Consider the following 27,712-nt stretch of genomic DNA (forward strand, 5'->3'; position numbering starts at 1 on the left):
TTCCTCACTGCTTGACTTATTATTTGAACTCAATCCTGTTGATATCTACTGTTTTACAAACTCAGCCACTTTTACTCAGATTTGAAACTTAAATGATATTTCTACATCATGTTTTGGGCTGAGAACTACTGTTTTACTAATGCCCAAGGGGCTTGTGATGATTTTTGGACTGAGTGAGGCCGAGGGCCATATGTGAGGATATGCTGAGTGATATGGGGCCGAGGGCCTGAGATACTTTATATGCCACGAGGTGGCTTGAGTGATGTGAGGCCGAGTGCCGAGTGATGTGAGGCCGAGTGATGATGCCACGAGGTGGCTTGATATAGCGCTTGGGCCGTAAGGGGCCCCTCCGGAGTCTGCACACCCACAGTGAGCGCGGGTACCTATTATGATCTGAGAGTGAGCCCGAGGGGCTGATACTGTTCTGAGTGATTGATACTGAGCCCGAGGGGCTGATACTGTTCTGAGCGATTGATACTGTGCCCGAGGGGCGGATTTCTACTTGTTATTTACCTGTTAAATTACCTATTTTACTTGTTTTAAAAAGGAATATCATTTGATTTTTTCACTGATTTATTGCTTTAAGTGATTTTACTGCTTGATATGGAATTGCCTTGTGCCTTTACGTGTTTTCATACTTTCAGCCATTATTTATAATTATTACTCACTGAGTCGGAGTACTCACATTACTCCCTGCACCGTGTGTGCAGATTTAGGCATAGCAGAGTCCGCACCTGAGCGCTGATTCTTTCCAGGCTAGGCAGTGATTTGGAGTTACGAGGTAACTGTTGACGTCCGCAGCCCCTTGTCTCTCCTATCCTCTATCATTTATGTTTTCTTCAGACTTTTGTATCGGATTCCGTACTTTGTAGACCTATAGCAGATTATGTAGTAGCTCATGACTTGTGACACCCTGGTTTGGGTTGTGTCGTGATGGTTTCCACTGTTGTTATCGTTAAAGTTTTCGCAACCTATGGATATTATATTATGTTTATTACTGTTTATGATAATTAACTGTTTAAAGAGGTGTCCCGTTTTGGTCTGGCTGGTCTTGTCTTCACGAGAGACGCTATCACGACCGGGTTCGGGAATTGGGTCGTGACAGGTCATGTCCTCGGAAATCTGCAATCGTGCCATGTTCTAAAATTGTTCTAATACCGAAAGGGAAAAAGCAATTTTTCTTATATCGATCACCTTTTTTGTACTAACTGTACTTGAATTGGGTTAAACGAATTTGTTTTATCTTACATAATATATATGAAAAACTTGAGTAGGCATAGCTATTAGTAGGTATACTTATAAAATATAGGCAAAAGTAATCTTGAATTAATAAGAGCTTTAATTGGTATGAGTTAAAATACCAAACCTATTTTCTGAATAATCACTTTTGAATTGACAATTTATATGAAACATTGTTTATCAATACGGAGGTCTATTATTACATAAATCCAAAAACAGACTAAAAGTTAGAAAATTTACCTTAAATTACAAGTAAATTTACCTTTACACACCTTGGCTCAAGAGTTTATGAAAAGAATGTGTCATGTTGGCTTCTTCGACAACGTCAATGACCCTATAAAACTGGTCTCTCCCCCTAAAAAAAATTACTGGATCTTAAATCTAAACATAGAAAAGAAGCGAAACCTAAATAAATAAAAGACACGTCGATAAAATCTAATTGCCAACAAATTCTAAACCTATAACGAATCCTAATTAGTTGCAGAATCTTAAACTTTAATAAAGAAAAGTTGCACTCAACAAAAAAAAAAAAGGGTAATAAAACGGCACTTTTTTATTTTTCTTTGAAATTTTGTTTATTAGTGTTTGTAATTACAATTTTATCTGGCATAAAATTTACTTATGAGAGTAAAAAAGATGAATAACATTTTGATAGGGGTTTCGTGCTTTTAATATAGTACTAGTCTTTAGGGTACGCGCGTTGCGCGTGTACCTCGTATTAATGAATATTAAATTTTAAAAGAATAACATAAATTTTAAACTGAAAATTTTGATTGAGTTATCATAAAAGAAAAGTTAAAACAAAGTATAAGTTTACTAATATAGTAATTGTTTGGTGTATTCCAATATATAGGTGGTATTTTCCTATTTTAAATTTGTACATGAGTGTGCTCTTATTTTAGGACTCCTTTATTACATACATAACTGCAATGTTTATTTATGTTTCTTTATTAATCATATAAGAATTAAGTATAATTTAATGATTATTCTATCATTTCAAGTCGTCTTATATATGTAAAGTAACTTGCGTAAGTTCATATATTTAAGTTGGTGTAATTTTATGTGTTTATTGGCTTATATCAATGAAGTGGTAAATTCTCAATAGATTATATATATAGTAATGGTTCATATTAGGAATTTTTACCTAATTTGATAAGTAGTGGTTCAAATCAAATTCATTCCTATTTATTCTCTCCTCATTTTTTTAGGCTTTGCAACTCATGAAACAAGAGTTAAATATGAAATAGGACTTAAGTTTACGAATGCAATAAGAAAAGCATTATAGTGTAGATGCATAATACAAATAAAATAAGGAAGAAGTATCTATACATAAATTCTTGATTGATTTAAACTCCTTAATATTAGGAAAAAACTTAAATGTCGGTAAATTTTTTAAAATCTGGAAAAAATTAGTATTGTTACTTATTAAACGTAGAAAAAATAATAGGGAACTAATAAGACATACATCAAATTTCTAACTAATTATTTTTATTGAATCACCCAGACAAATTATCTCACATTTGAAATCCTTCGAGTCCAAAACATGAAATTGAAAAAGATATGTTAAGGGAAAATAATGGAGAAGTTGGTGTAGAAGATTTTAAGATAAAGAGCAAATAAAAACTATCTTTATATAAAACCCGAATTATTGTCAAAAAGAAATTATGGCAGCTCTGTGTATTCAATAATAATGTAGAAATGACTTTTACTTGTACTATCTATGTGTATTTTGCCAGGGCTAGTCATTGCTTGATTTTAGCACATTATCAAATCTTTTCTTCACAAAATTACTAACGTGGTTACAATTGCAGATTCTAAGGCTAGTTAATTATCATATCACGGTTTCTATATATATTACACTATGTTGTCTACAATAAATCTGTCTAAATAGAGTATTGCAAGACTTTAAGCAAAAGAAGATTTTAAGTTGGTCAACATAAACAAACTACCAAGAAATAATAAGAAACGTAATAATGGCCTTTTCGTTTTCCTTTTTCTTCGCGATGAAATACATATTCTTTTTAACTGATATTCATGCTTATTAACAACCACAACATCTGCGTGCAACAATGGTTGATAACAACTATTCCTACTAATTAATAAAGAAAAAATGTCATCGTATCAGAACTAACAAATAATACTACTAAAACAAGAGGTAATATGCATGCTGGCATAGTTTATGTTCTTAGTTGGTCAAATATCAGAGAGTTAAACACAACTTAAAAAGTAATTATCATAATTAAAAAGTCAAAAAATCCGAGCATGAATAAATATAAATTGTTTGTATTCAGAAAAAGAGAATCTGGAAATCGAGACTTGGAATAATAGCTCTTTTATAGAAGTTTTGCCTATACAATTCGAAAAGGAAAGAATTTATGATTAGGAAAAAATTAAATGACTATTTCTATATATTAGGAAAATAAATTAATGAATATCCAGATATTAACGAAATAATTATATGACTATTTTGTCTAGTGTGAACTCTGTTTTAAAAGGGTAAAAAAGACGAACTACATTTCGCTAATGACCTTCGTGTTTTTAATATAGTATAAATAGATTCCATCTTGTCTATTTCTATGATTTTAGTATGAGTTAGTTTGGTTGAGCAGTGACTTGACCTAAATCCAGATTTGGATCATTACATTTAAACTGGCAATAAATGTAACCGTGATCCATGACGAGAATAAAAAATAAAGAAAGGAAAGAAAAAGAAAATACAAAAAGAGGAAGAGGAATTATGGGGGAAAAACCCTGGCAGCAAGTTGAAAGTGCCCGCATTTAACTTAGCGACTGCCAGCTAATAATGAAACTACGCTCTAATTACATTCATACCGCAAGACATACAGCTAATAATACTCTTGCACTTTGCCCATTCCACATCTCACCCCCCCCTCTCTCTCTCTCTCACACACACAGAGACACACACAGACACAGATTACAAACTCTTTTTCAAATGGAGCAAGGACAAATTCAGAGTTAGCTTAGTTGAATACGACATTTATCCCGTGTATCTATAGCATCCACCTCGAAACATCTCCATCACATAGCAATCGATGTCGGCTATCTACAGTCCATCTCGGAGCCCAGCCAGCTCCAGGTTGCCTTTGGGAGGCGGAGGAGCTTCTAGATTGAGATCTTCTTCGCTTAAGAAGCCACCTGAGCCACTTCGCAGAGCTGTCGCTGATTGTCTCTCTTCTTCTTCTCCTGCTCACCATGGGACCCCCTCCGCCACTGCCTCCGAAGCTTCTCGAACGCTTCGGGTCAGACTTTCGATCCTCTTTTTACACTATTGAATCTAGGGTTTACTACACTAGTTTTGATTTCTACTTTTTGATATTTTATACCTGCATTTTTATTTAAAGCTCGAGTTTCCCTTTTACGTTTGCTGATGTAATGAGTAGTTGCGTCTTAATCTAGGAAATTGGGTGCGGAATGTCTAGGACTTTTGGATTTATGATGTTGTTAAGTGTAATATAGTCATTTAGTTAGTATGTCTTAAGATAGGGGATTCAGCTGCAGTCTTTCTGGGTATTGGAAAAGGAGACAAACAAACACCAAAACTTATAAGCTGCAAAAGATCAAAGGAGCAAGTGTGAGGTTTGGATGCTAGCTTTATTTTGAAAAGCTTTAACTAATTTCGCCAATTTGACTAATAATTCTGTAAGCAAAAAGAACCGTTCCCAACTTATTGGATTAACAAATACATGAAGATAATCTTATCATGACATACAATCTGTGTGTTCAGACTGATATAGAGACTCTTGCCATGACGGCAAATATCAAAACAGTTTCTAAGTTGAAATGCATCTATTTTATTTCATACTCAATTGAAGACTTTGCAGTTACCCTAAAACTTAGAAGCTATCATATTTGGGCATTCTATAAGCCTATATGGTCAAAGTTTTTTCGTGTCGGAATTTTGAGGATAATCCCTTCTTATATGTTGTCGCATCCAATTCCTGACATGCTATTTATGTTTCCATAGTTGTGCTTTTATTTAGTAACTGAATTAATGGGACTCGAACTAGTTAAAAGGTAAGTGCTACATTTTTACAAGTGAACTATCACGTTATGAATTTTAATGGTGGAATGAATAATAGTTGAATGATCACATATGCTGTTTTTCTTGCCCCAAATCTTAACAAGAAAAGTAAATAACTTGTCTTAGCAGGGGATTTTTTTCTTCTTAATAGGAGTCATTTAAAGTGAAACTTAAGTGGTTACTGGATTATGGTGTACTAGCTCTTTTAGCATAATTGCATTGGTAAAGATGCACACTGTTTGGCATATGTCCTTCTATATTATGGTAATCATGTAGTATGGATTCATTGAAATCCTATGGACCAGCACTTGATGTTTCTAAAATTACAAAATCGGATGAGAGATTGCATTCATTATATGAGCTTATCTTTTTACAGGAATATCTGGCAGCATATCCAACCACTGACTTGGCTTATGTTGTTATTTTGGATCATACAATAGCAGAGCGCGAACGCAGGTATACAATATTTTGTTGATAGATGCAATGGTACACTAACATGCCTATGTAGTTCAAAGGAGTATACTTCTGTATCAGTCTTATGCTGCCATAACTATGCTGAATTTTTTCTGTGCTGAATTTCAAATTTGAGCTAATTGCCATTCTTTTGATTATAAAGTTATCAAGGGACAAGGATTATCTTATTCTTTTCATGTAGATTTAGAACTGATTATAAGAGGTTTCTGATGAGTGTTTCTTTTTATGTCTTATCTTCTAGTATGGTAGAATGTATATGAGCACTTGTTGAGATGAAGTTAAATCAGTACAAATCCTTTCTCATGAGAAATATGTAAGGAATGCAACATGTACCATGCAACTTTGATTGGCACTTTGGGACAATGATGTCAAATTTTTGTAAGGGAAAAGTAGGACTTTTTATAGGCTAAGTTAATGCAATATTATAGGCAAATTCCCATAAACAAAAAATGAAATAACACAAGCTCATAAGTTGATGCGTGCGCCTAAATATCATTGTTTGTTACTATTTTTAGTTAGCAGGAAACTAACAAACCACTAAATGCATGCCTGATGTCCTCTCTTGCAGGAAGAAAAAGAGAAACATTACCCTCTCGTGGCGTGCCTAAAAAGCATATTATGTTAAGAATTTAAATGCATTTCCATTAGTAGCTTTTGCAATTTGATCCAAAGCCTTGAAAAGCAATCCCAGTAAAAAGTATTTTGGAGTATCTACCCTTTCTGGACTGGATTTTGATAGTATCTTAATTCTGAGTGTGAAATGGTGATATTCTTCAATCGAACTGCGTCACCCTGTATTTTATTTTGTTCATTTTTGATAAGCATCATTGCACTATATTGTTTAGTTCAAAATTACTACGATTTTCTATTACTACCTGATTTACAACCTACATGGCTTATGAATCTTAAAACACAGTAACATTGATCTAGCACAATATGTTTTTGGTGTCATACTAATTTCCAATTCTTTTTCCGTAGAAGTTTTTAGTTTTTAAAAGATGAAGGTCACAAACAAGTTGTCAAAGTTGATCACCATCAATTTAGAGGTATTTGGCCTAATCTAATAACTACTTCCTTTAGTGTTTGATTTTTAATCCAAGTTTTGAGTTACCACGGATGAACATCGTAAACCTGAACATACAACCAAATATACCCAAATCGGTATGGAATATGAGCAGTTTCATTACCGTTGAAATTACTACGCTTTTCTATTACTGCCTGATTTACAACCTACATGGCTTATGAAACTTAGTTAACACAATAGTATTGACTGAGACAGTATGTTTTTGGTGTCATACTAATTTCCAATTCTTTTTCCATAGCAGTCTTTAGTTTTTAAAAGATGGAGGTCACAAACAAGTTGTGAAAGTTGATCACCATCAATTTAGAGGAATTTAACCTAATATAATAAGAACTACTTCCTTTAGTGTTTGGTTTTTAATCCAAGTCAATATTTTGAGTTACCACGGATGAACATCATACTCCTGAAGCATACAACCAAATATACCCAAATTGGTATGAATATGATCAGGTTCATTACCATTATCTTCCTAACTTCTGAAGGACTAAAGAAAATCGCCTCTTCAAAAGGTGAGGTATTTGATGTTATCTAAAAATATTTAAGACTACTATTTAAAAAGTCCACTTCCTAGGAAAAAACTATCTAGAAGCCTACGGACGTGGAAAGATAATTATTAAAAGTGATAAAATTTTAAATGGTACGGCATAGGATCTAAAAGCTAAAGTAGTAAGGAAAAATAGTGGACGAAAGGTATTTAATGTATATTGAAGTGGAGGCTAAGTTTTATAGTGTTATTTCTCCATTCGAGACTATATTGTGTTAATATATTTTTTTTTTGTTAGTCTCTTTTTTCTGTAGTTAATTCTGTATATTGGTATAATTTTATATTTTTTCCAATATGCCCTTCATGAGATGCAGGGTAAAGTATGCACGTGCTTTGATTTCTGTACTAGGAATATTTTTGTATTTGTCAAGGAACAAGACTTTCTTCCTAACACGGTAGAACACAGTAATTCATAAATGTTTTAGTTAGGAAAGTTAGCAGCCCAGTTGATGGGAAGCATCTCCCATCCCAAACCTTGATGTAAACCTGTAAGGCCCACTAACTCAAATTTGGTGCTTGCAAGATAGCTTGGTAGGATATTGGATAATTGGATGTTATTCCTCTTTTTGTATGTGAAATCTAACCTTCTTGATACATCTATTATGTGAAAGTACTTCACAATCAAGGAGTCATTGCGTATTTATTTGCTTAATCACAAACTAAAAAGTTCGTAAGAAGTGCAACATCTCTGGTCATAAAGTAATTCACTATGGAAGTTGCTAGATGTTTTTCTCTTAGATGTAAAGAAAGATAATTTTTTTGATAAAAGCTCTACATAGGCGAACAAGGAAAACCTTTTTCTGCAAAAAAGATTACTACCATAAACTTAAAATATAGGTAAAAAGCTTATAACATACCCATAATTATACGATATTTTTCTGTGAAGAAGGAAAATAAGAAAAATAATCAATCAGTAAGAAATGTATTGTTTATGTTATTGCTTTCTGTATGTATATACATGAGAATCATTAGTATTTGTAGCTTACTGCAAAAAGTATCTGCTGGATCCTAGTTCACGCTAAACTTAAATATCATGGCAGTTTGCTGATGCTCTCCTTTGCTCTTTTAGTGTGAAGAAATTTTGTTACAGCTGAAGCTCGGAAGAAAAAGATCATTAATAGTTTATTGTAGCAGCAATTTTCTTCTGTAATTTTGAACTGTTCTGTAGGCATTATACTTCTGAAACTACATTTCTCCCCTCTTGATAATTTTTTCTGCTTTATTGCCTATTGGATGTTCACATTTCCTGTTACTATTACTTTGTACTCTGTCCAACTTATGTCCTTTTTTTCCCTTTTTAATTTTGAATCAGCCCAGCAGTTGTAGCAAAATGTGTGGCGCTGTTGAAACGGTATCTCTTAAGGTAGTTTTGTCCTGTAACTTATGTTTCTTTCTTTCCCATTGAAAATCCAAGGTTCATATCTCACTGGACCACTGGCATTTAGCTTATTGAGATTGTCATCATTATACATTTTATAACAGCTTTCTTTTTTTTATCAGTATTTTGTGACAGCTTTCTGTTCCCACCTTTGAATTCATCATACTCAATTTGCATGAACATGATATTGCTTTCCTTCTTTACCATCTATTGATGTTTAATACTCTAAGATCTTAGATCTGTGACAGTTGTAGAAACCTCATTGATGTTAAAAGACAATTTTTTATTAGAATTTATTGCAGTATTAGTAGAATGAATAAGTTGATCCAGCATTCACTCACAAACTGTTAAAAAGTAATTCCAATGGAGTTGAGCTATTAAGTTTTTTGTATCAAAAGAATCTTTTAAAAAACAACTACTGTTACAGGTCAAAAGAGAACATACAAAAAGCAAATAAATTATTTTAGGTTAAGAGAGCACTTTGTAAACAAACAAACTCTTCATAAATTACCAAGTTCTAGTTTCAATTCTTGTAGGGAAGAACATACAAGCTTCCTTTTGGTTTTATAATTACTTTGCTGTTGTTACAACTTCTTTTCCATTGACTTCTTCAAGATTATATTTCTTTCTCTAAACTGCTGTGACTATGCTTGCCTTGAGTCGAGGGTGTATCGGAAACAACCTTTCTACCTACACAAGGTAGGACTAAGGTCTGCGTACGCACTAACCTCCCCAAACCCACTTGTGGGATTTCACTGGGTATGTTATTGTATAATTCATCTTGATTTTTGTTAGATACGTACATAATGTAGTCTTGTCCCACATTGGAATAAGAGTAGTATGTCCTTGTATAGTATAGCTATAAATAAGGACCTCTTGTATTGTATTGAACACACAATATCAATATATCATATTTTCTTCCGTGCCTTCTCACATGGTATCAGAGCTATTGTGAGAGATTTATCGCTGTGCATAAATTCCAACAATTAGGGGAAGTGAAATCAGTCACCGGAACCCTTTTCCGGTGATTTTCAAAGTTGTTTTGCGTCTGCTTTGTCTCGGTTAGTGTTGTGCAAAATCCAACACTACCACAAGAGTAGTCACTGTCCGGCGACCAAACCCCAGTGAAAATCTCCGGCGGTAGTGTAGCGGTCGGAAGAAAATTTTCCGGCGAAGTTCTGTCGTCGCGTGGGCCACCTTGCGGCCATTTTTTGGCGACGATTCTTCAGGACAGATTGTTCCCCTTGCAATTCCGAGCCTACCCATCCAGGTTACACCAAATTCCGACCACTTTTTTTCCCCGGCGTGAACAGTGATTTCAGAAGTGGACTTCCGACAATTTTTTGAAGAAGTTTCTTCAGAACAGTTGGGTCGTCTGGTAATTCTGATCTTACCCTTGCTGTTTTTATTTCATTCCGACCACTTTGAATTTTTTCCGGCTGCTACAGTAATATTCCGAAAGCTACGGTATTTCTGGAGTGAACAATGTTTTCCGGTGCAGAACAGTGTTCTGTTTTCCTGCTGTAAACAGTGTTTTCTCAGCGATTTCTTCAGTTTTCCCAAAGGAGTTACTAATTTTCACTATTTCAAGTTAACCCTACTACTATTAATTGTAGCGACATGGGAACCGATACTTCGAATAGTCGGATGGTTTCTTTAGTGGATTATTTTGAGTTTCTTCATTACAAAGCAAGTAAGCAGACATTTTCAGAGATAGCTTCCGTTGTTCAAACATGTAATAACGTGACTTGTGTCTCTCAATCTTCATCCTCTGAGTCTTGGGTCATTGATTCAGGTGCATCAGATCATATTTCTGGTAACAAATCTCTTTTCACTACTATTTCGTATTCTCAATCTCTTCCAAGAGTCACAATGGCTAATGGGTCTCAAACCATGACAACTGCAATAGGTCAAGCAAGCCCAATTCCTTCCTTACCTTTAGATTCAGTTCTTTATGTCCCTAATAGTCTTTTTAATCTCATAGCTGTTAGTCGTCTAGCCAAATCACTTAAATGTGCCGTTTTATTTCTTGATGACCATGTTTTTATACAGGAACGCAGTACAGGGCGGATCATTGGTACCGAGCGTGAATCAAATGGACTTTATTACCTTATCCTTGCTAAATCACATAGACTCACATCTTGTCTTCCTTCAACAACTCACCAGATTTATTACATAAACGGTTGGCACATCCTAGTTTGTCAAAACTTCAGAAAATGGTACCTGGTTTATCTCACTTGTCAGCTCTAGAGTGTGAGTCTTGTCAGCTTGGTAAGTATACTCGCTCTCATTTTCCTCGACGTATTGATAATCGAGCAGAGTCACCTTATACTTTAGTCCATTCAGATGTTTGGGGTCCTAGTCGGGTCAGTTCTACCTTAGGATTCCGCTACTTTGTTAGTTTCATTGATGACTATTCTAGGTGCACCTGGATATTTTTGATAAAAAATCGATCTGAGTTGTTTTCTATTTTCCAGACCTTTCACGCTGAAATTCAAAATCAATTTGGGGTTTCTATTCGCACATTTCGTAGTGATAATGCCCGAGAGTATTTGTCTTTCCCATTTCAGCAGTTTATGAAATCTCATGGGATTATTCATCAAACATCTTGCCCGTAAACATCTCAACAAAATGGGGTAACTGAAGGAAAGAATAGACATCTTATTGAAACTGCTCGTACTCTACTCATACAGTCTCATGCTTCGTTGCGTTTTTGGGGGATGCAGTTCTTACATCTTGCTATCTTATTAATCGTATGCCATCTTCAGCTATCCAGAACCAAGTTCTATTCTCTGTTATATTTCCCCACTTACCTTTGTTCTCTCTTCCACCCCGTGTCTTTGGAAGCACTTGTTTTGTCCATAACCTTACTCCAGGAACAGATAAGTTAGCTCCCTGTGCTCTTAAGTGCGTATGTCTTGGTTTCTCGAGAATGCAAAAGGGGTATCGATGCTATTCTCCTGACCTCCAGCGGTACCTTATGTCCGCCGATGTTACCTTCTTTGAAACCCAATCATACTTCACAGGTCCAGGTAATCACTTGGATATTTCTGAGGTACTACCAGTCTCTTCTTTTGGAGATTCAGTCACTATCTCCCATCCATCTTCCTCTACATCTCCAGCTCCACCACCTATAGCTCCCGTTCCACCACCTATAGCTCCAGTTCCACCTCCTATAGGTCCAATTCCTCCACATAATCCAGTTCAACCTTCTGCAGCTCCGCCACTCTTGACTTATCATCGCCTTCCACATCCAACATTAGGCCCAGGTGATTCACGTCCTGCATCAGATTCTGCACCTACTGCGGACTTGTCTCCTCTTAGTCAACCAATTGCACTCCGCAAAGGTGTACAATCCACACTTAATCCTAATCCCCACTATGTTGGTCTAAGTTATCATCGTCTGTCGTCACCTCATTATGCTTTTATATCTTCTTTGTCCACTGTTTCTATTCCTAAGTCTACAGGTGAGGCACTATCTCATCCTGGATGGCGACATGCTATGATTGACGAGATGTCTACTTTACATGCGAGTGGCACTTGGGAGGTTGTTCCTCTTCCTGTAGGTAAGTCTACCGTTGGTTGTCATTGGGTTTATGCAGTCAAAGTCGGCCCGAATGGCCAGGTTGATCGGCTTAAGGCTCGTCTTGTTGCAAAAGGATATACTCAGATTTTTGGGCTTGATTATAGTGATACTTTCTCTCCCGTGACTAAAGTAGCATCTGTTCGTCTTTTTTTGTCCATGACTGCTGTATGTCATTGGCCTCTTCATCAGTTAGACATTAAGAATGCTTTTCTCCACTGTGATCTTGACGAGGAAGTTTATACGGAGCAACCACCTGGTTTTGTTGCTCACGGGGAGTTTAGTGGTTGTGTATGCAGATTGCGCAGGTCACTATATGGTTTGAAACAGTCCCCTCGAGCCTGGTTTGGTAAGTTCAGCACAATTATTCAGGAGTTCGCCATGACTCGTAGTGAGGCTGATCACTCTGTGTTTTATCAGCATTCTGCTCCGAATTTGTGTATTTATCTGGTGGTTTATGTTGATGATATTGTTATTACTAGCAACGATCAGGATGGTATTACTAATCTGAAGCAACATCTCTTTCAGCACTTCCAAACTAAGGATCTGGGCAGACTGAAGTATTTTCTAGGTATTGAGGTCGCTCAGTCTAGCTCATGCATTGTTATTTCACAGCGGAAGTATGCCTTAGACATTCTTGAGGAGACTGGAATGATGGGTTGCAGACCTATTGACTCTCATATGGATCCGAATGCTAGGCTTCTGCCTGGACATGGGGAGCCTCTTAGAGACCTTACGAGATATAAGAGGTTGGTTGGAAAATTGAATTACCTCACAGTGACTAGACCTCACATTTCTTTTCCGGTGAGTGTTGTAAGTCAGTTTATGGATTCTCCCTGTGATAGTCACTGGGTTGCAGCTGTTTGTATTCTTCGGTATATAAAGTCAGCTCCAGGCATAAGATTACTATTCGAGGATTGAGGCCACGAGCATATTGTTGGGTACACAGATGCTGATTGGGCAGGATCACCTTTTGATAGACGATCTACATCTGGATATTGTGTTCTAGTAGGAGGTAATTTGGTCTCGTGGAAGAACAAGAAACAAAATGTAGTTGCTCGATCTAGCGCCGAAGCGGAATATCGGGCCATGGCAACGTGTGAGTTAGTTTGGGTCAAGCAGTTGCTCAAGGAGTTAAAGTTCGGAGAAATCAACAGGATGGAACTAGTGTGTGATAATAAAGCTGCTCTTCATATTGCGTCAAATCCGGTGTTCCATGAGAGGACTAAACACATTGAGATCGACTGTCACTTTGTCAGAGAAAAAATACTTTCAGGAGATATTGTTACAAAGTTTGTAAAGTCGAATGATCAACTAGCAGATATTTTCACTAAGTCTCTTACTGGTTCTCGTATTAGTTACATGTGTAACAAGCTCGGTACATATGATGTGTATGCACCGGCTTGAGGGAGTGTTAGATATGTACATAATGTAGTCTTGTCCCACATTGGAATAGGAGTAGTATGTCCTTGTATAGTATAGCTATAAATAAGGACCTCTTGTATTGTATTGACCACACAATATCAATATATCATATTTTCTTCCGTGCCTTCTCACAATCTGTAGAGCTATTTGTATCTTCAAAACACCTTGAATTCCTATTTTTTCCCCAAATAGTCCACCAAATACCTGTCGGGACAATTTTCCATTTGTTCTTTGTAGAAGTAGAGCTTTCCCCTGTATTCCAACTAGACAAAAGTTCAGAAGTTCTTCCTGGCATTGTCCATCTAATACCCTTGAGATTGATAAACAATTCCCACAACTGACTAGTCACACTACAATGTAGAAACAGATGGCTTATTGTCTCTTCATCTTGTCCACACATAACATCTCAAGCAAATTGGCATTCCCCTTCTCCTTAGATTTTTCCGAGTGAGCACTGCTTCATTAGCCACTAGCCAAGTGAGACATGCCACTTTGTATGGTACTCCCTACGTTTCAATTTATGTGAACCTGTTTGACTAGGCACAGAGTTAAAGGAAAAAAAAAACTTTTGAAATTTGTGGTCCTAAACAAGTAAGAATATTTATATGACTATAATTCTTTTGAAACTTGTGGTGTTAAACATGTCAGAGTATTTGTGTGGTTATAAAAGTTTCTCGTTGTGGGTAGAATTGGTAGTTTAAGTTAAATTGTTTCCAAATTTAGAAATGGGTCTTTTTTTTTTGGAACGGACCAAAAAGGAAATATGTTCACATAAACTGGAATAGAGAGAGTATCAACAACAACAAACCTAGTATGTTCCCAACACGTGGAGTCTGGGGAGGGACGCAGACCTTACCCCTACCTAATGCAGGTAGAGAGGCTGTTTCTAATAGACCATCGGCTCGGAAAGGGTGAGAAGAAGAAGAAGAAAAAGAGGAAGAAGAGGAGGAAGAAGAAAAAGCAAGAAAGGAAGAGAGAAGAAAAAGAGGGAGATGAAGGATAAGTAGTACCAAATAACAGCAACATGGAATACAATACTTGAGGCGAACAAAACCACATAACGCAATACAAATCTAAGAATAAAAAGGGACATGTGTGCTTCTAAGACTATCAGTGAGAAACTAAGAAACTACCCACTAACCTTCTACACTAATCCTCGACCTCCACGCCCTCCTAACAGAGGGGGTATCACTTTCCAAATATGTTTCCATGACCATAAGTTGATTTGAGATCACTCCTGATTCCGGTCCTTGTATGCTGTGCTAATTGTGTAAATCTCACTGCTATGTTTCCTCCATGTAAGAGTATCTTCTCCTTCTTGTAATCCTCTCAATTGATTTGAGGTAATGTAGAATTCTGTTATTCCGGGCATTTCCAATCCTGTAGCAGCCTTTTGAAAGTTATATTCCATCCCGAGTACCCCATACCTCCTTACTCCCTGTTGGTTTAGACATATAAATCAGGAAATAGATGCTTCAAACTTCCAGTTGTCAACCAGTTGTAAAGGGTTTTGAATTACAGAAATATAAATGGAAGTAAAGTTTCTGAAAAAGATCATTTTGATGATCATTCATCTATGTGGGAATTTGACAGAGTGGAAAGATAACATGAAGAAATGATTGCTGGTTATAAGAATTAACTATGACAAACGAATTCATTATAAAAGTCATGCTATAGTTTCAGTCCTTGGAGCGATAAACTTACTATAACCTACATTACATTTACTCATCAGTGTGAAGCGTAAATTTGGTTGCAACAAATTTCTGATTCGAAATATGAGAGGAGACAATGTAATTACATCATCAGCGGGCTATAACTACTCTTCCTTGGATCTGATTCAGCCAATTTCGTATATTGTAATCACTTTAATTAAACTTGAATTGATAAACAATGAGCGACCTATGGAACTGATTACAATATAGCCCGCTGATAATTAAAGCGATTACAGTATAGGAAATTGGCTGAATCAGATCCAAGGAAGAGTAGTTATAGCCCGCTGATGATGTAGTTACATTGTCTCCTCTCATAATCAATCCTGACTTTTCCCCTCTCACAAAACATTAGTGGCCAATTCAAGTGACCTTCTCAAATTTCATGTTTACCGTGCTTATAATATCCTAATTTCAGCTGAATACTATGGTCATTTACTTCTCTTACCATGAAAAACCATAAATCTCTCACCATTACAACTCTGCTTTATGTTTGTTACAGATATAAACCCAGCGAGGAAACATTGGTACAGATCGACCGATTTTGTGTAAGCATCATTTCTGAATGTGATATGGGTCCCAACCGAAAATTGGCTCCATGGTCACGTTCTTTAAGTCAACAAAGTGGTGCATCTACAACATCAACTACTGTATCACCTTTGCCTGTTTCAAGTTATGCATCAGGAGCACTTGTGAAGTCCTTAAATTATGTTCGTTCTCTAGTTGCGCAATATATCCCAAAACGGTCATTTCAACCAGCGGCTTTTGCTGGAGCACCATCTGCGTCAAGACAAGCACTTCCCACGCTTTCATCTTTATTGAGCAAATCCTTCAACTCACAACTTAGCCCTGCAAATGGTAAAGAATTATTGGAGAATAAAGATGTGTCTACTGTTTCAACTTCAGAGTCACCTATTGCTGAAGAAATTAATAGAATGGAAGATCATGAATTCACTGCTTTTGATGTTTTCAAGTGGCGTTGGTGCAGAGATCAACAATCATCACCATCTCTATCCATAAGGTAGTTAATTTGTTTGCTAGCGGTCTGCAATTTCTATTCACTCAGCGTGGCATTTACTAATTATGGAAACCTCAACATTCAGTGACCATCTTTTGAATCCCAAAGATGTCAGTGCACATAATTTCCTTGAAGTAGGTGCAGCAGCTCTTCTTGTTGGTGACATGGAAGCTAAAATGAAGGGTGAGCCTTGGAAAATCTTTGGCAGTACGGAGATGCCTTATCTAGATCAACTTTTACAGCCTTCACTGCTCACGACTGTGACCAATTCTGCGTCTGCTCGTGCCCACTTAAGAGCAATAACAGCTCTAAAACGTTCTAAACCAGGGCCTCAACAACTATGGTAAATTCAACTGGCACTGTTTCTCTTCTATATCTTTTTGAATTTTTGCATCTTAATGTTGCTTGAGCATGCTTTGTAACATGATAAAAAACAATCTCAAATTCTTAATGGAAGTGAAAGGGGATTCATTTTGTCCAGTGAATTCGATGTCTTCTTTCGCACTAGATGTGCTTTGTGCAAGCTGATGTACAAGTTGATTTTTATTTGTTTCAGCATTGGTGCTTATTTTTACATGCTATTATATCTTGCATAGTATATAGGTACAAAAGCATGTGGAGCTTTTACTTAAAGTTATAGAAAAATGGACTCCGTAATCTGTATTATCAGAAGTGTTGAAAACCCTTCTTTATCTCAACGATGTACCTCTAAAAGAGCAATAGTATAATCTCAAGTCATGCAAAATAATGAATCTAAACCATTGAAGCTCTAATTTTTGTAATACTAACTCTTCTTTCCTTATATATGTATAAATCAGGGAGGATTCTCCGGTGAGCACTTTCCGTCCCCGTGCAAAGCCGCTTTTCCAGTATCGACACTACAGGTATATCTTGAGGCGTTACTTACTAAAAAAGTGTGGCATTTTCTTTAAAATAATTCAAGTGCTTAGTTATCTCTATAAGCAACTTTTTCAATGCGAGATCAAGAAATTTTACGCTTTTCAAATTGTAGATGATCTTGAGTTCTTATGTCTAACCATTGATTCTTCAAATTTGGTGGCCAATTTATTCTATTTCGTTTATGATATGAATTAAAGTGCGGAATACAAGAAATGAAAGATAAAGGAGATGATACGACCCAAGATAGCCAATAAGCCATTGGATCCAATTGGAGGCCACTTTCGTAATTGGGCGGCTACATTTGCAATTTGGCCAACAATTGAAACTACATTGTGTTTGGTGGCTATACTTATAATACTTATCTCCTTAGGTTAGTATAGGAGTAATTTGGTCATGTTAGCCTAAGTTGCTCCGACACGGTAGTTTATGAGCCGCACCCATGTCGACATGACACTAATATGGGTGTGGTATGAAATCCGTATCGGATCTGGTCAAATAATTTTGGGTACTTTGACCGCGACGGACGAAAAAATTCGAGACGAGATACAATTTGATTCCTGAAATTAGAACCAATACTAGGATAAATTTGAAGAAAATAACATATCTTATCTAGGAAATCAATCCTTTACTTATCTACAACTTGAGAATAAAAAAGAAATCCACGCTTTACAAGCTATCCGTAAGTGTTCCACAATATTTCTCATAATCTAGATACATTTTTATTTTTTTTGAATTATTTTTAGCCGGATCCCGACACTCGTATCCGTGTACTAGGAGGACACCCGTATCTGTACTAGGATCCGTATCCCCAAATCGTAGAATTTACATCTCGAAGGATCTGACCTTTAAATATGCACCCGTGTTTGACACCCGCATCCGTGTCCGAGTAACTTAGATGTTAGCCAAATACCTAGCCAACTCTCCTCTTCAAAGGAACAAGAAAGCTCTGCATTGATACCCTTCACAATAAAGAAAGGAGTTAGATTGCTCAAAAAGTAGCATTTTCATTAAGATCGCATGCATCAAACGAGGAAAGATTTTCATTTTTAAGACAAAGAGCACCTTTCTCAACTTCATCTTTCACAAATGCATCAAGAAGATACAAGCGAGAATCATTCATATTAAACTTGAAGGATTCAATTTCACTCTCAAACACACAAGGATGTTAACTTACTTGTAAACTAGAACAATTATCCAAAGATGGATCGATAAAGCTCATCAATTCACTTTCACAAAGACACATGTCCTCAATAATTCGATTACACAACAAATTCATAACTTCACAAGATGAAGAATCCCAACAACAAAACTCACTAGCCAAGAGATGAAGAGACATTCATCCTCTATCAAATTTTCACTCTCAAAAGTGTTTCTTGTAGCTAAAGAAAAAATAAATTTAATTTCATGGCAAGCATTCAAGGAAACACCTTCAAATTCATGGTTTCCAACCAATGGCACAATAGTAATTTGAAGCTTTTCAAGTTCACAATAATTAACAATTTTATCTCCAAAATCATATTCAACTAGTGTATGGTCACAACTTTCCTTTTGCATGTCATCACAAAGTAAAGAATCTTGAATATCACTAGTTAAATTATCGCTCACAATCAAGTCACTAACAATGTCATTTGAAGTAACTAGAGAGTTAGGATTAGCCATTTTACCTTAATAAGCAACTATAGAAACCTCTTTACCTTGGTCTTCCAAATTTAAGCTCACTTGCTTATTTGAAGAAGAAACTTCAACTTCTTTTGCATTGCCCAAGTCATGAAGTTCTTCCCGTGCTATCTCCTCAATTGGCTCATCTTCACAATTAGCTACAAAAGAATCTAAACAACTAAAGGAAGAAGGAGCTATTAAGATATACTCTCACTCACACACTTGTTTTTCTCTTATCTCATCTTGTTTTCTCTCTCTCTTTTCATTTTTCTTTTCAATTTTTGCCTTTTCTCCTTGTGACAATCAACTCTCATTTTGCAAATCATGCTTTCCTTTTTCCTCTCTAGGATTGCCACTTTTCTTTCCCTTACTCATCTCTATCTTTTCTCTCTCATTTATTTCATTAGGAGTACAATAGGCTCAAGAGTTCCCATTGAGTCATTGGAAAGACTCTTGACTTCAAGTTTCAATTTGGCATAGCTAGAAGCGTCTTGCTTTTCATCAACCTTCAAACCTTGAGTGGAAGTTATGTTGACATGAAAGAAAGGCACAATCAAAGCAAACAGAGAAGCCAAATAATTCACAACCAAAATAAAGAGAAAAGCACAAAAGAAGTAGCACAACATACAATATGCACTCAAAGTAAACTAGATTATCGCTAGTATGGATCAAATACCAAGTTGTATTCTAGCAAGGTTAAGAGATAAGGCAGAAACTGAAGTAAGGAGAATTAATCCGTGCAACCGGAAATTCTGGGAAGTTCTCACGACTGCAACAGCTCACAGTTGTAAGAGATTTTGCAGTATTACACAAATGAAATTCCTATTGGAATTCACTACTAATCTTCAATCAGTTCCCACTAGAAGGCAAACAATGCAGGGCCCCCAATCAATACAACTGAACTGTGCAGACTGTCACTCAAACTGCCAGGGATATTGTCACTTGTTCTCCAACTCAGTTTGGTCCAAACTCAACAAATTAGTTGCAAGACTGCTGTGAAACTTTCTGGCAAGATTCTGATCAGAAATTGACAGAAACTGGGCACAAAACTGCAGTCAAACAACCTGAAATTTCTGGTGAACAGTGCAGGAACTTATCTGAAACTGCAGAACCTCAAATTATAAGGATTTCAATCAAAATCAAATTATAAGGATCTCAATAGTGAACAGAAACTGGTAGCAATCAGCAGCTTCCTCAAACTGGTGTAAAACTTAGTTTCCATTCACCTCAAGACCAGTCCAATCTCAAGAATCTTACCTCAAAACTCAGAAGCAAACAACAGATGTTAACCAAACTTCAAAACTCTCAATAGCTATGAACCAGTTCTACCAAACCAGTAAAGAACACATAGAAAAGTACAAGCAGTTAAGAAGTACAGCAAAAAAATAGGAGAATTCAGCTATCAATTTACTCAACTTTACCACAAACAGCGGCAAACTTCAACCGCTCACTGTTCAGAATTTCGAATTCTTAGTGCACAGAGAACTGATGTACAATTCAGAAATTTGCTGTCAAATACTGTCCCAAATTGCGTTCCTTCTCTGCAGAAATTTGCAGCTAACTGGTGCAAATTCTGGTATAAAACTGTGCAGGAATTCTGGACTGAAATGGCATAACTATAGCAGCAAAAATATTAAAGACTAAACAGTTTTCTTCCATTCAGCAATATAGAAATATGGTGCTATGCCAATACCAACTGAATATTTCATCACAAGGGGTCTCAAAACAGCAGCTAGCTCAGCAGAACTCAAGCGATTTTCAGCAGCAAATCAGTTTTTGAACTGAAGCACACTTTCAACTAACACAAATTTCAGTCCACAAGGCAATAACACCCTCAAGTCGATTCAAACTCAACCAATCCCAGAAATCAAAGATGAATTTCTGGTTTTAATTCATTTAGCTCAGAATTCCCTTCAACTTTCAGTAAAACAAAGCTGAGCTTCACAAGTTTAGAAGACCAAGGTCAACAAGGAGATATGAAGAAATAGATAAATTCAGTTTAGATTTAGAACAAAAGAACATATATATCGATTTCTATTTTTTTGTGTGGAAATTTTAGGTTTTTTTTTTTTTTTTTTTGATTTGATAAGTCAAATCCTAGACAGTGTATGTAGAAACAAACATTAATCGAAGCTCTGATACCAAAATGGTGCGAATTAAAATGGGGAATACAATAAATTAAAGATAAATGATAGAATTTGAGAATAGACCCCACAAAGTAGTAGTTACAAAATAATTGATATAATCAATCACCCAATAATTGTAAAACAAAGTGAGCCTAAACTACAGGAATACCTTCAGGTGGAAGTGTGATTCCACACATCTTGAACAAGTCATCAACAATGGGAATCAACCATTACGCATCTCAAAAGAGAACTTATCAATCATCAAATGTCTAACCTAAAATGAAAGCCTTAAGGGCTATTTATACTAGAGTGGGTATTTGGCTAACCACAAACTTGACCAAAATACCCCTATACTAAACTAAGGAGCTAAGTATTACAAGTATAGCCACCAAATACAATATAGTCTTCAACTGTTGGCCAAATTGCACATGTATCTGCCCAATTACGGAAGTAGCCTCCAATTGGACCAAAGCGCATGTTGGCTATCTTGGGTCATATTAGTTTATACGGCTGGTTTACTAGAATCTTTTAAATTTCCCTCCTCCTGGGGAAGTTGGTCTGTCCCCCCCTCCATGAATTTAAAGTACTTCTAGCTAATACCTTCTCTGTTTACCTGCTTTACAGATACGATTTGTACAGTAGTCTAAGTGTGTGCATCCTTATTCAGCTGCTGATGAGCAATTAACAAAGATAGATGACCTCCTGTCTTTTCTCTTCATATCCATTATTTTGCCGAATTTCACGTTGCTTCTTCCTTGTCTTACAAGTGCAAACTTTAGCTTTGCTAAATTGATCCTTTGTCTATCTCGAGACCAGTGTCGATCGACCTGACATGGCCATCGGTGCTTCGTCCTCGTTTGTCAAAATACACTATGAATTAGCAAACTAAAACAGAGGGTACTTGTATTGTATCCGTAGTTACTTTTTGGGGTTTTCCGCTCTTTCTATCACCTGGAAAAGTTAAAATAATGGGAAAATTGCTGATGTTGAAATCCTCACAAGGGTAGAAGATTTCTAAACCAGGGGATTTAATCATTGAGATTCTTAAATAATAGGAGGTAAAGTGTGTCTGCAGGTAGAAATTATTTTCAGAGATGATAGATATGATACTGAAAGTTGTTTCTACTTGAAGAAATGTTCTCTCTTCAAGAACATGGTTTATCAGTTTGTTGTAGGTCTTCTTTAATATGTTTGGTCATTGTGTTTACTTTCTTTAATAATATGTTCATTGTTGCTCTCCTTCTAGTTATTCATCCATCTCCCACTACCTAATTTCCTCCCTTTCTGTCACTCTTGACTCCTAATATTTTACTGTTTTCAGTGAACAACAGCCTCTGCGACTGAATCCCATGGAGGTGTACGAGGTTATTGCTGCAGCCTGCTCTGAGACTTCTGCTCCAAATACTTATCTGATGACTGTTTCATCTAAACTAAGTAACAACAGTGGAAAGCCATCAATGGATGTGGCTGTCAGCGTACTTGTCAAACTTGTAATTGACATGTATGTGCTCCTTTCCCTGCATCTAGAACTTTTACAATAAACTGTGACAACCATAACTTAAATCTTGTTTATTTCTATATATTATCCCCTAAAAGGTAATTTGATTTACCTTTAGTAGTGTAAATCGGCAGCAAAGTAGAATCAGTTCTGTCGTAGAAAGTCACTTTCTTCTCAAACATCAAAGTACAGCATTGGCATAATTTTTACTGCATGCTCAATATCATAAATGCTTATGTGTTATGAGTATCAACATTGAATGCACTCTTCCAGCTTCTTGATTTTGAAATCTGATCCTTGACTGAGTAGCCAACAGCATTCAATGATTCCATACCTTGCCATTCATGTTCATGGGTTTTGGACTAGGACAAATTTGCAGTCCTACTTGTCTTGTAACAGTAGTTTAATTTTAGTATTAACTTTTTGATAATGCAAGTGCTGCAAATGTCTCTCTTTTCTTTTTCTTCTTATCTTACACTTGACAAGTAGAAATTATTTGACGTGGTATGGATCTTTTCTATGAAGAGCTAATATGGATCTTAATTGGCCTAATATGGACCTTATGGGACATGCAGACCAGTGGTACTGAGTTACGTCTAAGAGTACCATTTTATGTTTAGTGGTGTATTAACTTCACATTTCCATGACAAATGATTTTAGTTCCATTTTGGTAGTTTTTCCCAAGGGTAATCTTTTCTAATCGTGGTTTTGTAGGTATGTTTTGGATTCTGAGACTGCTGCTCCTCTTGCCCTGTCCATGCTTGAGGTGCTGCCTTGTTCTAGATGGTCGCTCTTTTGTGTAGATGATATGCAGTATACTAACTTTTGTGAAAATTAACCGTAGGAAATGATGACTTCTTCTCGTTTGGAATCAAAGACTCGGGCCTTTGATTTAATTTTGAATCTTGGAGTTCATGCTCATTTATTGGAGCCTCCAACAACAGATGATGCTTCGACAATTGAAGAGTATTGTAAAGAAACTTATTTGGACAATGAAATTCAACTTTCTCTGGAGGGAAATAAAAAATCAGATTATCTTAAGAAAGTTAAAAATTCCTCAGCCATTGATAAGTTTGAGTGTTGGATCTTAGGCATCCTCTACGAGATCCTTCTTCATCTTGTCCAGGTAATTGTGCCCAACAGTCAAAGCTCTCTCTGTGCGTGTGTGTACATGAGTGTGTGTGTATGTTTGTAATTTCTTGGTCATCATTTTTAATGTTTATTTTGACCGAGTTGCACAAGAAACGACCGTTTCTTTTACTAGTTGTTGGTTTTAGATTTGATTTTGTCCCTTTCTTCTGTTATTTTCTTTTGGTTGCCTCTATATCGAGCGCCTCAATGTGGAAAGAGAGATTTTTGTAAGATTTGATTTCCCGGAATCTTATTTTTTGTTCTTCTATTTTATCATAATTTATTATAAATGTCCCATTATGCTATGCATGGACAATTTGGATGGAGAGAAATAGGAGATGTTTTGGTGGCAAAAAGGAGCAATTTCAAGTTCTGAAATTTAGATGCATTCAAAATCTGTACTATTGGAGGAGTGGAAATTGTGTTTTTAATTTTCAGGATGTGCTAGACTTGTTAGATTTTATTGAGATCTGATGTACCAAGTCTAGTGTTTTTTTTCTTGCTGTAGTATTCTCTTGATACTGCATATTAATAAAATTTCACCTTCTAAAAAAAAGGAATTTAGTATATAATGTTGATAATTGAGATTTGCACGCATTGTTACATAGCTTGAGCGCTCACAACTCTGAATTGCCGTCCACTCCAAAGGTTAAAGTTTTAGGCTAGAAGTTCTTTGATTAAGCTGAATCAAGATTTAACCTTTAATGTTGAGGAATAACTGGTCAGTTATTGAGTAGGCCGTTGTACTTTAGTTGGAAAGTTCTTAATACTGAGCTGGGGTACTGATTCACTGGCTTAGTCCTACACCTGATTTTTTGAGTTAGTTTGGGTTTTGTGAATTGCTTAATTGGTTGCCAAATTATTCCTGAAGGTACAATTTTTCCTTGGCTCTGACCTTGTTGCCATTGCATCCTGAATTCATCAGTGGTGTTTGCCATGTCCTTCTGGCATCTGGTGGACAAATTGAAGCTGGGATCCAGCATGACATAATGACATGTGATGCTAACAAGGGTAGTTGTTGAAAGATTATTGTTTATAGATCAATTCTGAAGAAAAATACATAAAAGGAAGAGCAAGTGTAAATAAGGAACAACAATGAAAAAGAGATTCACAGAAATTTACCTCATCATCTGTTATTCAAAAGAATCACAGCCAGTGCCTCTCTGGGAGGTCACGGATTTGCAGATTAGTGAAAGAAGTCAAGAGAGAGGAGGGATCAGGATGTCTAAGAAAGGGCTGTGACCCAGAGGGAAGGGGGTTCAGTGGGCGCCCGCCAGCTTTGTGGTTGAACAATGAAGAATAGCTTGTCTGTTCTTCTATTTTTATTCTTTTCATTTTCTGCTTGTCTATTGTTCCTTTTTCTTTTTTTGCCTTTTCATTTTTGGACAGATTTTTTTTTCGATGTTTAGCTTTGTGAAGCATCAGGTGGTACTCATATGTCCAGGTTCTTGTTTCATTACTGTACTGGAAAGGGATAATAAAAGTGGGAATGATGTCAGTAGAGTGAACCACAAAAGGAGATGATCTATGCATAGTCACTCAGGATCCCCACATGTGCAAGATAGCAGTTATAGAATTAGTATTAGCGTAGGAGCCCAAAATGGATGAAACACCATATATATGGCCAACGATGGCTGGAAGGACTAGTTAAAGGCAAAATCTTATAAGTTGAGGATGCAATATAAACGAAATGCTAGGCGAGGAGAAAATGGTTGCTTCAAGAATAAGTTGGAGACATATTGGGAGTTTACTCTGTTTTTCCAAACTAGCTAAACCTCGGAGTTTACATGGAAATGAGAAGATATAGTTGATTTTACGGTTACCTGTTATACCTGTTTGCCAAACACTGGACTGCAATCCAATTTGGTCGGTATGACCTCCCTACCATCCAATCTGAAAATCTGAAGGGATTGCCATTCTAGCTTATCCCATCTGGTGTACTGAACAACCTCTCTGGTTATCCTAAAAATTGGCAAGATCCACTAACATCAGGATTGCATGTTTCAGCCACCAAAATAATGCACTAACAGAAAGTAATCTTCCAAGTTGTGTAACTTAAGTTTCAACCCCTCAAAGGCCTTATGTTCCATTCATTTCCGTAACAAGTCACTGAGGCAAACTGGAATAAGAAAGTTTCTCCATATTGGAGTACTTTCTTTTTGTTTATATAGTATGTTGCAAATTCCTTTCAAATGTGTCTGATATAATGAACATGGAATCATGGGCTCATAAACACCTGTACCTCGAAAGTAGATGGAACTGTGCTTCTCATGCTCAGATTTATTAGGTTGAAAGCAATGGTTCCTTGATCCAGCATCATCTCCTACTTCTCACTTGTTCTCAAACTTTATATCTTTAATTAATAGCATTGTGCGATGATGCTACTTAAGTGCTAATTGCTATTCTCGTTCTAAGTCTATTTACACTGTGATGAACAGATAGAAGAATTGGAAGAATCCATCTGGGCTTCTGCTCTGAGTTGTTTACTATATTTTGTCTGTGATAGAGGCAGAATAAGGAGGAGGAGACTTAAAGGTCTTGACATAAGGGTGAGTCTTTACCTTGGCTTGTTATTGTTGACATTTCTTGGTGAGTCTTTACCTTGGCTTGTTATTGTTTTTTCATGGAGAATACTGATGTGTTTCATTTTCTGGACTTACTAGAGTCTTTTGTCTAGTAATCTGGACAAGTCCGGTTTGTGTAATCTTTTCAGTACCATCTTGGTGCTGATCATTAACGTAAGACATTATACCATTATAAAAGAAAAAGGATTTGATTGGACTTCCATAATATTCCAGAAAATGGAGGGAAGGTGTGTATAGTGGGGCATTTAACTTCTTGATTGGCGGAACAAAACTAAACATAGGGAAAGGAAGTAGGTACTCTGATATGACTGATAAATGATTTATCAGTTGAATATATTACTTATCAATAAATTCCATGAGTTCGAACCCTAGCTGGTGAACCAATTTTGGTATTTAGGGAGAGAATGGTAGAGTGGCAAATGCGGGAAGTGAGTTCAAGGTGGTTCGGGCACGTGAAGAGGAAGGACACAGTTTCCCCGGTGAGGAGATGTAGAGGTTACTTTTAGAGGGTATAAGGAGAGGTGAGGTAGACCAAAGGAGGTATTGTGGGGAAGTGATTAGGCAAGACATGGGTGCAACTTCAGCTTACTGAGGACATGACCCTTGATAGAAGGGTGTGGAGGCCGAGGATTAGGGTAGAAGGATAGTAGGTAATGCAACGTATTTCTTTCACATATCAGTATTGTTGATATTGCTCTTGTATTTTCTTACGCTTAGTTTTCCTTTACTACTTGGGGTTTCTGTTTCTCATTCTTATTCCTATTCTTGTTTCCTTCGCTTCGGTTGATCTATTATCGTGTTGTTGTTTACTGATTGTTGTTATTGCTATTGCTTCTTTTTCATCTTTTCTTTAGCCGGGGTAAGGTCGTGGTACACTCTACCCTCCCGTACCCCACTTGTAGGATTACACTGGGTTTGTTGTTGTTGTTGTTGCTGCTGCTGCAATGGTAGAGAGGCAAACACAATATCTGCTTTTGTTGTTTATAAAAAAAGGATATTGATAAATGAAGTTGATTTGTTTGAAAGAAATAAGGAAAATAATTACTCCCTCAGTTTCAATTTACCTAGTGTAGTTTGATTGTGCAAGGAGTTTAAGAAAGAAAAAAACCTTTTGGAACTTTTGGTCTTAAATATGTCATAAGACTTTTGTGGCTATAATAGCGTGCCATTACGGGTAAAATGAAAAGGTTAAAGTCAAATTGTTTCTAATCTTTTTGTAACAAATTAATTAGACATATTACCACATAAAATGGAATAGAGGGAATATCAGATAAACAAAAGTATGAGTTTGGAATTGTTATAATCTCATAGATGTTCTAG

The 27,712-nt window shown here is 36.4% G+C and overlaps 1 protein-coding gene across 5 annotated transcripts in view; it reads left to right on the forward strand.

Annotated features, from left to right (window-relative positions):
- The first annotated feature begins 4,066 nt into the window (after positions 1-4,066).
- Positions 4,067-27,712, forward strand: part of LOC104230319 (uncharacterized) — a 42,576-nt gene continuing 18,930 nt past the window's right edge. For 2 of the 5 annotated variants that reach the window (XM_070155813.1, XM_070155814.1), the window contains exons 1-10: positions 4,068-4,499; positions 5,658-5,737; positions 8,693-8,743; positions 15,978-16,496; positions 16,579-16,836; positions 17,312-17,377; positions 22,500-22,679; positions 23,391-23,442; positions 23,521-23,802; positions 26,246-26,356. In XM_070155813.1, coding sequence (XP_070011914.1) covers positions 4,293-4,499; positions 5,658-5,737; positions 8,693-8,743; positions 15,978-16,496; positions 16,579-16,836; positions 17,312-17,377; positions 22,500-22,679; positions 23,391-23,442; positions 23,521-23,802; positions 26,246-26,356 — 1,806 coding nt within the window. In that variant the 5' untranslated portion in view covers positions 4,068-4,292. Of the gene's footprint in view, positions 4,500-5,651; positions 5,738-6,733; positions 6,802-8,692; positions 8,744-15,977; positions 16,497-16,578; positions 16,837-17,311; positions 17,378-22,499; positions 22,680-23,390; positions 23,443-23,520; positions 23,803-26,245; positions 26,357-27,712 lie in introns of those variants that run through there. The other 3 variants (XM_070155815.1, XM_070155817.1, XM_070155816.1) reach the window with 3 other exon arrangements.

The sequence above is a fragment of the Nicotiana sylvestris genome, chromosome 9, assembly GCF_000393655.2.
Source record: "Nicotiana sylvestris chromosome 9, ASM39365v2, whole genome shotgun sequence".
NCBI classification, from domain to species: Eukaryota; Viridiplantae; Streptophyta; class Magnoliopsida; order Solanales; family Solanaceae; genus Nicotiana; species Nicotiana sylvestris.